This window comes from Sceloporus undulatus, chromosome 5 (assembly GCF_019175285.1).
Source record: "Sceloporus undulatus isolate JIND9_A2432 ecotype Alabama chromosome 5, SceUnd_v1.1, whole genome shotgun sequence".
Lineage (NCBI taxonomy): Eukaryota > Metazoa > Chordata > Lepidosauria > Squamata > Phrynosomatidae > Sceloporus > Sceloporus undulatus.
Genome location: NC_056526.1, coordinates 1085375 through 1097545, shown reverse-complemented (window position 1 = coordinate 1097545; position 12171 = coordinate 1085375). Strand labels below are relative to the sequence as shown.

The 12171-nt window shown below is 46.4% G+C and overlaps 1 protein-coding gene across 9 annotated transcripts in view; it reads left to right on the top strand.

Moving 5' to 3' along the window:
• The window catches only part of LOC121932053 (SH3 and multiple ankyrin repeat domains protein 3-like), a 324411-nt gene that overhangs the window by 266003 nt on the left and 46237 nt on the right, over positions 1 to 12171 (top strand). For 3 of the 9 annotated variants that reach the window (XR_006104255.1, XM_042470340.1, XM_042470341.1), the window contains one exon: positions 6072 to 6106. The exons of 3 other annotated variants lie outside the window; for them this stretch is intronic. Coding sequence is in view for 5 of the 6 variants with exons in the window: in XM_042470340.1 (XP_042326274.1) it covers positions 6072 to 6106 (35 nt within the window). In the remaining variant the exon portion in view is untranslated. Of the gene's footprint in view, positions 1 to 2991; positions 6107 to 12171 lie in introns of those variants that run through there. 3 more of the 9 variants (XM_042470343.1, XM_042470344.1, XM_042470342.1) reach the window with 3 other exon arrangements.

The following is a 12171-nucleotide window of genomic DNA, read 5'->3' as shown; positions in this document are numbered from 1 at the left end:
GATGGCATCTCTCAGGAATGCCTTAACTGTGTATTCTTGTGTGGCAGGAGGTTGGACTATATGGTCTTTAGCATCCCTTCCAACCCTGTGATTCTGTGATTGCAAGCTCAAACATGAGTGGAAAAGCAGATCTCTCTGGCATTTGGAGAGCTGAAGCTCCCAGTATTGCAAGATTAGAAAACAAGGTCTTTAATAATATTCATTGAGTGATGCTCCTCTAGACCAGCGGCTCCCAACCTGTGCTCCGTGGAGCCATTAGGGCTCTGCATGCACTTCCCAGGTGCTGCATGGCCGCTCCAGGAAAATGAAAGAACTAAAAATTGAATGAAATTAAAGGATAAAACCAAAAAGTAATGCCTAAACACTGTTAACTTGTAAGATATATAGGGTAGGCCACTTAGGGGCTCTGCCATAGAAAATGATTATAAAAAGGGCTCCGTGAGTCAAAAAGGTTGGGAACCCCTGCTCTAGGCAATCATTTTGTTATGCACCATCTTTTCCAGTGTTGCCAGAGAGAGCGTGCCAGGGAGACCTTTGGCAGAGGTTGTGTGCAACATCTCCCAGCCCCAGAGAGTTTCTGTCATTCATTCATTCATCTAGTACAGTAGTAGTCCCCAAACTGTACTCTTTAAGGGATTTGGACATCATGGCTGAGGCCTCTGGGAGCTGAAGTCCAAAATCTCTTAAAGGGCACAGTTTGGGGACTACTGATCTAGTAAAGCTGATGCCAACCCATCCCCTGCCCATTTGCCTGGAGCACATTTAGAGCCCCAGAAAAACATACAGACAGATAGGTAAGAGAGAAGGAGCCACCAGTGGGCTTTTGCTACCTTAAAAAAGAAAGGAAGAAAGAAAGAAAGAAAGATCACACATAAAAACCTCCAGCCACTATCCAGTCTTTTTTGTTAAAAGTCCCAACTCCCAAATCCTTACTTTTTCAAAAATTGGCCAAAACCAGGTTGTAAAAAACTGGAAATGACTTTGTAAACTTTCTTGCTTGGTTTCTCAAATAGCAAGAGTCTTGTGAAGCCTTCCATGGCTCTATGTCTAATGATCACAAAGCCCTGGACTACCTGGCAAGATCATGTGGAGGGGGGACAATCTTGCCAAGTCCTCCAGGACCCTCTGTCAAACTGCCATAGAGTCTGGAAGACTTGGAAAGACGGCACAGCTTTTTGTGGTCAGTTGCTGCTGGTAAAATAGGAATCAAAAGGATATCAGAGGGCCCTTGAAGTGAGTTCCCTCAGAGGGGATGGAAGAGAATCATAGAATCCTAGAGTTGGAAGAGACCCCAAGAAGGGCCATCCAGTCCAACCCCACTCTGCCATGCAGGAACTCTCAATGAAAGCATACTTCACAGATGGCCATCCAGCCTCTGTTTAAAGACCTCAAAAGAAGGAGACTCTACCACACTCAGAGGGAGTGTGTTCAAACAGCGCTTACTGTCAGGAAGTTCCTCCTAAAGAAAGAGATAAGAATCACAGACAAGAATCAGATTTTACAGTTGGACCACCATATTTGTGGGGATCCCTTTGCACAGATAACAAAATCTGTGCCTGCTCAAGTCCCAGTGAAAATAATGGCAGCACCTGTGCGCCCGCTAGCACAGTCACGTGTACGTGCCGCCATTCATTAAAACAAGGGATGCCATCTACAGATGGTTAAATCCATGGATATTAAATTCTCTGATAAGGAGGTGGACTGTAGTTAAAGACAGCCTAATGGGCAATAATGAAACAAGAATTCTGGAGTCAGATAATTTTACTGCCACATTCATTATTCTTACTACTGATTAATCCAACCGCAACCCCTGTGCCTCTGATTAAAACAGAATAGATTTTCTTTTGATTAAAGCAAGGAGCAACCATTTTTGTAGACTGGAAAAAAAGGGGATTAAAGTACAGCGCCTGGGCAATGCAAAACGTGGCCCGCTGCCTCGGTGCAGCCGCCGCTCCTGTTGTAGGCTCACTTCCTTGCAAGACAAAGAACTGCAGAATCCATTTGGGAAGGGTGCCTCCAGCAGAGCTGATGCAGGAAGGGTCCTAATCTAATCCAAAAGGAATTGCTGGAGAGATTGGGCAGGAGGGGGAGAGCACCTTCTTGGCTTCCAATGTGAGCGCACACAGCCTACAAGGATGTAGGGGCTTTATGGGTCACAAGTCACAGCATGCTTTGTAACCCACCACACCCCGACAGCTTCACTTCCATCCCCACGTTAACCTTTTACTAATCCTGGCATACATGCCCCACTCTTCCGCCCAGCAAGTGGATTGTGGCCATGGGCTCCTGCATGTTCATGGAAGGTGGGGTGGAGGAATTGTGGGGCAGGGGCGATGCATTCCCTAGGAGTGTGTGCTTTCAATACGCTGTGCCCCTGAGAGACAGCTTGGAAGTTTTGAAAGGTTTACATCTGAGCCAAAGACACTTTCCTGCTATTGCCAATTCCGGTACTGAAAAGTGACAGCATGCAAAAGCATCCCTTCAGGTAGCTGTAGACTGGATTCCTTGGAAGGCTTCAGCCCCTGTTGCAAAGCCTCTGTAGAGTAACACAGGCACAGATTTTGGAGCAGTTTATGCCACAGGTGATCTCTTGTGATCTGAGCACCTTGTGCTGTCCATTATCCTTCCCACACCATCTTCCTGCAACTTATGCAAAACGTTTGTGATCAGGGTACAACCTGTCTGAGAACCAACTATGTTTTGGCCTCACAACCTCCCTTACAGGCTTAGAGATAGGTAAGAGAAGGAAGCTTCCTTGGGTCTCACTCTGGGAGAAAGTCAGCATAAATGGAGTCAGTAAATACATAAAAATACATTAGAGGTTTCAGGAAGGGGGATCTGCTAGACTGCAGGGCTTACTACCGGATGGGCTGGATGTATCTTGGAATGAGGATGTTCATCCGAGGTGGGGACCTGACTTGTTACACAGAACATGACCTGGACTGGGTCCCAAGGGCTTAATCCTTTCTTTCTCCTTCTTTATCCCTCTAGTTTGGAAGATTCCAGCTGACAAATACTCCTGGGAGTGAGGACAGGGGAAAGGAGGTAGTTAAGCTTTTCCTATCAGCCCCAAAACAATGATTTCCATTTCTCAGAGTCACAAGATAAGCTTGGCGGTACAAGTGGAGGGTTGGAATATGGGAGAAAACAGTCTAATCTCTATTCTCAGGGAGGTCTAGGGCAGCAAGGCAGAAAGTCACTGAGGGTTTTTCCTTATCAGTCCCAAAGGCAGGGCAAACACTAGTCAAGAACCCACACAGGCCCATGTAGTTTAAACTTCTGCATGCAGAATTGTGCATTAATTGTGTGCTGTGCAGTCCTTGTGCTAAAAGGCAAAAGCACAACTGAACCAAGGCATCAGGTTACAACTGTCTAGGGACTACTTATTTATTAGGTTAGACTAATTAGGATGCGAGTAAAAATGCATGAGTTTAAATATGTGCACATCATAACACAGAGAGAAACAGGGAGTTTTGTGGGGGGGGGGGGGGTCAGTTCTCCTCTGAAATGGAAACAAAGGCATCAGCTGGCCTGAGAGACTCAGCAGAGGAAAGTGGGAGGTCATCCTGGATTGAAAGAAAAGGGAGACACTTCTAATAGGAAGAGACTGGACATTCATCCCATAGAAGCAACTGAGAAGCAGAATGGCTTAGGGACTCATTATGAGACGATGATGAGGACAACAGGGTCCGATGCTTGTCCTCCCCCTCATTCTGTCCGGGGGCAGGATTTCCAAAACCCTATGCAAACCCCTTATGAATCTTTGAACTTGACTTACTATGGAGGTGCAAACCCCCACCTTTGACCTCTGCTGGTGCAGTTTTAGAACTGACTGCAGGGAGGGCATCTGCACTGGCCAGCGGATGGACCCTCTGCCCTTTGAATCAGAAGAGGTGGAAGGTTTCCAGTCCCTGCAGTCAGGATGACAGGCAGAACCTCAAGGGCCCTTTGGAGCACTGTGGGATTTATTTCAACAATGAAGAACACAGCAAGTTTTTTCCTTCTCCCTGCCCACTATCATGCCATGCCTGACAATGGCTTCTACATCCCAAAAGTAGGTTAATGCAAAGCCCCCAATTTAAAAGAGGAGTACTATGTAAACATGCAGTTTTGTATTTTAAGAGCACTTAAATCACAGCAGACTAGTGCACCGGTAATGGGCTTTGCTTCCACTGCCCTGGTGCTAAGTACACCGAGTTGGGAATAAACCTCATTTCTGTTACACATAAGCCATTTTAAGAGCACATAAAACAACAGAAGAGAGCATGTGACCATGTAGATCTTCCCACAGCTATCTCCCTGACTTCAAATCATTTAAGAAATGGAAAGGAAGGACAGGTGCACATCAGAAGCCCAGCTGCCATTTCAAGACCCTTGGCCCCCCTGCAGCAACGGAGCAATAACACTCCTGAAGTTTAAACTGAAAAGCTGTTCTAGTGCTTAGAAGCAGTGGTTTTCTAAGCAAGCCTTGAGAGCAGATCTGGAAGGCGTAGGATAGCTTTTAAAAGATGATGATTGCAAAGATTCATATGCAAAAGTGCAGAGGCACTTGATAAATGTCAGAAGCCCAAAACAGTATTTAATTAAGATTTCCCTGCTTTCTGTAACTCCATTCACTACCCCAAGATGACTAAAAAGAAGCAGAATAAGCCCATGCATGCTTACTGTGTCGCAAGTCCCACTGAGGCCAATGAGGCTTATTTGCAGGTAAGTGTGAACATACCTCCACACTTAGTTATGTAGTATGCATTTGCATAGCTTGTGGCATAAATTTTATATATCCCAGACAAGTAGTTTAGCTTATTGCAGTATCTGGCCTTTTTTGTTGTTAGAGTTTTATTTACTTAATTTTACTGCGGAATATACCCTGCTCTACCTGTTGAGCTGCCAACCTGCTTCAGGTGCAGAGTGGGCACATGCCATTCTAGGAAGTGACCAATGTGTTGCAGACCTCAGGAATAGTTCTCAGAGTTGCAGGGATTACAACATCTAGCAACCCATGTTAATAAAAGGAGGGAGAATTCAGGGTAGAACCAATTGAACCAAGTCACCTTTGTGGTTTCAGGAGAGAGGCTGTATCTGTTCGTCAGTGAGCAAAAACATTTTCCCATCTACTGACCTTTGACAAAGGCGAGTCTCTCTCATGGGCACAAGTACCTCTTCTCAGGCCACTTCTCATTAACCACCAACAGTGCCAACACAGAAAAGGCTGCTATGCCTGGCTTGCACATTCCTGGGGAAAGCAGCAGAAACAATGCTGAATTGCGATGCACCATTCTCATATGACTCTCCTCCTTCCTTCCTTCCTTCCTTCCTTCCTTCCTTCCTTCCTTCCTTCCTTCTCAATGCTCTCCTTCAACCCTCCTTCCCAGTCTCCCTTCACCCATCGCCTCCCCCCCCTTCACCTGTGGTCACTTGAAAAATCCACTGTTGCTTTGTCTCAGGCTTTGGCTGTTGAATCCATGCGATTATGAATGTCCCATTTCCTCTAGCTGCAGATCAGGAATGTGATTCAATGGACATTGAACTCACCAGAACTGAGCTGCCTCCCAGAATCCTTTGGTGCCAATGGCCTGGATTCCATGACCATCTTTCTTCTCAGCCCTCCTTGGCTAGTTATATCCACTGGCCCCAGGTGGCAAGAACCTCCATCTTCTGTCCCTGGAGGCCAAAAGGGTGTGTCTGTGGTGGACCAGCGTGGACAAGCAGGTGAACAGCGCTGGTGGCGGGATGCCAGAGGTCCTCTCCCCACCCCAGCCGCTGTCCCGCTGCCCCTTCCTGATCTGGGGAGAGGGCAGGTGCTCCCCCATGCTGATGATGCTGCCATCGCCGCCATCCAGGAGCACCCACCCAATCTTCCAAAATGGCTCCTGGCAGTCCTCCCCTTCCTGAGCCGGTTCCTGGCCAGCAGGCAGTGGCTTCTGGGAGCTGCAGTGGCTCCAGACTGGTTTTGTGATGAAGTCTGTTCATTCTTCTCAGTGTTGTTGCTGGCGCCCTGGACTGATGCTAACATTTCTCTCATTGCCTCTCTTCCTGCTCTCCCATCTGCATGTCTCCGCTGCTCTGTCTAGAACCACCTCAGGCCTCAGGAGGGTGGGCGAGTTGTGTAAGTGAGCATGTTCTCATCTCATAGCAACCCCATGTCCTCTGTCTGTCTGTCCGTCCGTCTGTTTGTGCTGCTGCTGCTATTGCTGCTGCTGCTGCTGTGTGTGTGTAAGAGTGGGCAGGGTTGGTGGCCTGCGGGGAGGGGGAGGGACGAGGAGGGGCAACGCTTGCTGTGCAGTGTGGATCTGTCCCCGTCCTGCCCCTCTGTGGCCCCTAGCATGTCTGTCTCCCTGTCTTGTGATGTTCTGTGCCACCAAGTCCCAGGAGGAAGCTCCCATCTGAGGCTAAACATGTGGCCCAGAGGAGGCATCCCTGGTGGAGAACGTGAGTGCAGAGGGGCCACCTGGAGGCACCTGCGTTCTGTATCCTTGCATCCTGGAGAAAGTGAGTAGCAAAGGGGTAGCTAACGTATCACCACACCACCACTAGGAACTGTATCAGTCACAGACATAAGAGGCGGAAACAGCACACTGCCTTGCCAGGGTCCAGCTGTCCTGTGGGGTTTCTTCAGTGGGGAGCAGCTCTGTAAGGTTGCCTGATATTCTCTGCTGTGGCTTGCTCACGCCACCTCCATGGTCCCCTGTGCAGCAGCTCAGCTTCTGTTGCTCTGGGTCAAACCCAGCATGATGGCCAGGGAACAATCCTAGGGCAAGTTGACCCCACAAACCGGTTCTTTGTGGGTTCCAAGCTCAGTGATCTGGGATTTAGAAGTTCTTCCTGACCCCCCTTGGGACACCAACAGAAATGTGATTCCAGCTCACTCAGAGTTCCCTCGCATCTGAGCAAGAGTAGGAGGCCATTGAGGCCTGCCTGTCTAACACAATCCTTGCAGAAGCCCAGCTGTGTGAGTGTGTACCCTGGGAGTATGTATCATCAGTTATCCCAAGACCATGGTGTTAGTAGAGGAAGCAACTTTCAAGGAGAGGAGCGCTTGAAACCATATTTTCTTTTTTGTCCTGTCCCCCCACATCCTTGTAAAAGACTAATCTGCACAGGTCAGATAGCAGTGTCTACAAAACAGCAGTCATGGATCTCCTCCAAGTTATTTACAAATGGAGGAGTGGGGGCTGTTGTGACATGCACAGTTTACAGACCTGCATGTGTGGGTGGCTCATTCTTGGGAGACTGGTGCTCAAAGAGACTAGGAAAGAGCAGCCAGGAGGTCAGGCAGAGAGAGAGAGTGTGTAGAGGAGACCTTAGCTCCAAAGACTGCTAATCTTTTTCTTCCATACATGCAAACTTTCCGCAAAGCTCTGGGTTCTACCTCCCCTTCACTCCAGCCCTGACCTTCTTGCACCTTTCAAGGGGCTGACGCAGGCATTCCCTGAACATGTTGTGCCCAATAACGCTTCCATTTGGAACCTCGGTCTCAAAGCCCCTGGGAAGATGAGCTTTGGGTTGGCCTGTGTCACCTCCATCCAGTCATGTGTGATCTTGGAACCATGTTTTGTCTCTTCCCTGTAGCTCCATCCATTGCACACATGCCAGTGCTTCAGTCTAGGACTGAATGTAAGCTTGGCTGGTGTTCTCAGTGCTGTGGCTTCTCCTGTGCCATTTCCTTCATCCATCTAAACATGGGTACGATGCTCTTCCACCTCCAGCAAGCCTGGCCTGGGCACACCTTGCCAAAGGTCTATAGGAAGACAAGCTTTTGCAGCTGGCACTGGATTGTGGAAAGGGAGATGGGAGTGAGGAACAGCCATTATTTTCACATTTCTTGGGTGGCAAGTGGAGGCTTAATGTGGTTATGAAGTAGCTTCCCACATTTCATTCCCCAAAATTTCCAAAAAAGTGGCGGCATAGTATGACTGTACAAGAAGGATGGCCCAATTCTTACAGTGAACAGGCACTAGAATCAGCAAGAACATCCAGTCACTTATGCTCTTTGCTGCCGCCATGCAAAGCCCACCACAATTTTGCACTCACAACTCCAAGTGGCTGCGTGCTTAGCAGCTTGCTTGTCATCTCTCCATAGAAATCTGTTCCCATCTACACATTCGGGTCAGGTATTCCACTGCCCTGTTTTGTCCATCCTTTGACTATTGCAGTCAGTCAGATAAGAAGAGATGCTACAGTACAAACGCTCTGCATGCAAGATCTAAATGCTTGGGAAACCATTTCCCCGATACCATTCTGCTGAAAACCTTGCTCCTCCACTGAAATGGTTCCATTTTGCTTGTAAAGAATGTACCCAGAACATTTACAAATACAAAACCCCTTAAGCACTTTTCAGTCTCACTGAAGTTGATTTCAGTGTGAATATTAAGTTCATTCATTCCATTGAAATGAACGGAAACAGTGTTTAATTTTGATTAGGCCATAACCTGTTATTACATAAGTCCAACTAAAGCCAGTGGGGGAGGCTCACCTAAGAGGAGAATGGTTTTGAGGATGACACCCACCTGTTGAGAATGTATTTCTTCTGGACAGAGTGCAGATGAGATTGCTGCTGTCTTAACAAAGCAAGGGTTGGCGATAGTATCTGAGAAGATGCTCCTAAGCATTGCTGCAGGCCCACCATTAAAAGCCCTCTGGACTCTCTGCAGCCCTCTCCTACCTTTTCATCATTTGATCAGCAAGAGCCTTAAAATGCAAACATTTTCAAGCGGCATCCCATTAGTTCTTCAAACCACTGCTGTTTATGGCCATGGCGCACTGCTATCCAGTCCCTTGGCCAGGGATTCCCAGTTTCAACTTCAGTTGCTGCATGCAAAGCTGCAGAGACACCACGATGCAGAGGAAGGATTGTGCCAGCTTTGCTGAGAGGCCAAGGTGGGAATTATGAACAGTTTGAGCACACAAGAGATTTAGAGAGATCAAACCTAAATGAGGGATTAAATTCCTGTAGCAATTTCATCCAAGTATGACCATCAGAGCCTCCCAAATAGCCACTGCTGCCGGTGTGGCCTGGCAGAGACAGATGGTGGCAGTTTGCTGAGGGTGGTCAAGCCACACTGGCTTCTGCAGGAGAGAGTCCCAGTTTTCCAAGAGCTCTCCAGAGTGTTGGAACTATTTGAGGAGGAATGGCAACCTTGTGAACAAGAGGCCTTCAAGAGATCCTGGGCAAGTGTGTTGGGAGATGATGGTATTTGTTGCTGTAGTTTTCAAGGCTTTTAAAATAATCCAAATGATATTTTTGTGGTCTGGTGTCAATCCTGGACAATGAAGAAAGCAGACAAGAGGAAAATCAACTCCTTTGAAAAGTATTGTGGGAGAAGGGTGCTATGGGTAGCCATGTATTGCCAAAGGAAATCTCACTAGATAGCTAAATGGCTAAGATGAGGTTGTCATACCTTAGACATATCATGGGGCAATGTGACCCACTGGAGAAGATGCTGATACTTGGTAAAATGGAAGGCAGTAGGAAAAAGAGGGGAAGAATAATAGAATCTTTATAGAGCTGGAAGGGAACACAAGGGCCATATAATCCAAACCCCTATCATGCAGGAAGACACAACTAAATTACCCCTGAAAGATGCTAATCCAACATCTGTTTCAAGACCCCCAAAGAAGGGTGCCTACTGTCAAACAGGTCTTACCATGAGTAGGTTCTTCCTAATGGTTAGGAGGAACCACTTTTCTTGCCATCTGAATCCATTGGTTCATGTTCTTGCCTCTGAAGCAGCAAAAAATAAACTGGTTCCATCTCCTGTATGACTTCCCTTCAGATACTTAGACATCTATCATCTTACATCTCGGTCTTCTTTTCTCCAAGCGAAACATATCAAACTCCCTCAGTCATTCTCCAGAAGGCTTGGCTTCCAGATCTTTGATCCCACTTTGTGTCCCATACTGGGAGAAAGACAGGATAATTTTTGGAAAATGGTCACAAAAACTTTTTTGAGTCTCAAGAAACCCTGATGAGAAAAATACTGGGCTGGCAAGAATCTTCAAATTTCAGTACTAATTCTGTACAATATTTGCACTTAGTTGTTTTGTGCTGGAAACAGCATTTTGTTAAAATGATATTTCTGTATTGAAATATTTCCTGCACAGGAAATGCTGTTTCTGGTGCAGAAAATGTTTTCTGTGCAAAATGTCTATGTAAGAATTTTGTGCAAAATTGGTCCCTAATTGTGAATAGACCCTGAAAACTGTGATTTCTCACCGTGGTAAATCTGCTAAAATTGCATGTTGCTCCCTTTGAAAAGAAACATAGTGAAGAATTAACTCCTGATGGTGACCCTACAAATAAGAGACCTCCAAGGGCCCCCATCAACAGTCCTGCTTAGGCCTTACAAACTGAAGGCCATGACTTCTTTGAGTCTATCCACCTATAATGTGATCCTCATTGTCTACTGTATTCAGCATTATCAAGCATTATCAACTTTTTCAATGATATGATTGGGCAATTCCCTTAAAACCAGGAGTGTGTCCCATAAAAACCCAGAGTGAATTCCCCACCCCAAAAGTAAAGGAGCCCCAAGCCACATCTGCTGCCTGGTCAGCTTGGCGCAACCAAACAGTAATTAGATTAAAATCCTTAAGCCGCATCCACACCACCCTTTCAGATGCCTTGCAATCCCACAAAACTGAGACGTTGTGTGCCAGAAATCAAGAACAGGAAGAAAGAAAGCTTTCTCCACCAGACATTACAAAGAATAGCACTGTAAAGCATTTCTGAAGCTCTGTGTAAGATGCCATCCAAGGTCTGCCAGCTAGCCATATGCCAAAGTACAAGACTCTTTGTGACCCCCCCCCCCAAACACACATACACACTTTCCCTCAGAACAGATGGGACCAGTTCCAGTTGACTCCCATTTAATGATGATTATCTAGTGAAGTGGTTCATTGATTAAGCCATCATGGACTGGCACCATGTGCTGGGAAATGAGTGGAGGAATTGGACTGGATGGCCTTTGTGGTCTCTTCCAACTCTACGATTCTATGATTCTATGAATGAATCACCTCCTTGGACACTGATTGAGAATCTGCTCACATGGCAAGCTCCTCAGAGGATGGCAGCCATGACATATGGCCAGCTATTAACACTGGCTGCAGTTGCAGTTAAAATCGCTGCATAATGGAGGGTCCTTTCTGGGTTTCTCCCCAGGCTGCTATCCTATTTGACATAATCCCCTAATGTCAACAAAAAAGACTTCCCTATACAGAGAGAGAGAGAGAGAGAGAAAGCAACCATAGAATGATAGAGTTGAAAGAAACCACAAGGGCCATCCAGGCCAGTCCCATTCTTCTGCCATGCAGGAACTCTCAATCAAAGCATAACCAACAGAAGATGGCCATCCAGCCTCTGTTTATAGACCTCCAAGAATAGAGACTCCATCAACATCTCTGAGGGACTGTCTTCCACCATAGAAGAACTCTTACTATCAGGAGATTCTTCCTAATGTTGAGCTGGAATCTCTTTTCCTGTAGTTTGCATCTGTTGCTCCTTGTCCTATTCTCTGGAGCAGCAGAAAACAAGCTTGCTTCTTCCTCAATGTAATACCCCTTCAGCTACTCAAGCAGGGCTATCATATCACTTCTTAAACATCTCTTCAGGCTAAACATACTCAGCTCCCTAAGTCTTTTCTCATAGGGCTTCATTCAGACCCTTCACCAATTTGGTCACACTCCTCTGGACACACTCCAGCTTGTCCACATCCTTTTTGAATTGTGGTGCCCAGAACTGGACATAATGTTATTCCAGATGAGGCCTGACCAAAGCAGAATTGAGTGGTACTATTACTTCCCTTGATCTAGACACGATACTTCTCTTGATGCAGCATAGTATTGCATTGGCCTTTTTAGCTGCCACATCTCACTGTTGATTCATGTTCAACTTCTGGTCTACTAGGACTCCTAGATCCCTTTCAGACGTAGTCTTATTAAGTACCCATGAAATGCATTTCATTTTTCCGTCTGAAGTGCAGTACCTTACATTTCTTCCTGTTGAAATTCATTTTGTTAGTTTTGATCCAGTTTTTTAATCTATGCAGGTCCTTTTGAATTTTGATCCTGTCCTCTGGGGCATTAGCTACTGCTCTTAATTTGGTGCCATCTGCGAATTTGATAAATATGCCCTCTATTCCTTCATCCAAACCACTGGTCACATCTCTCCAGGAT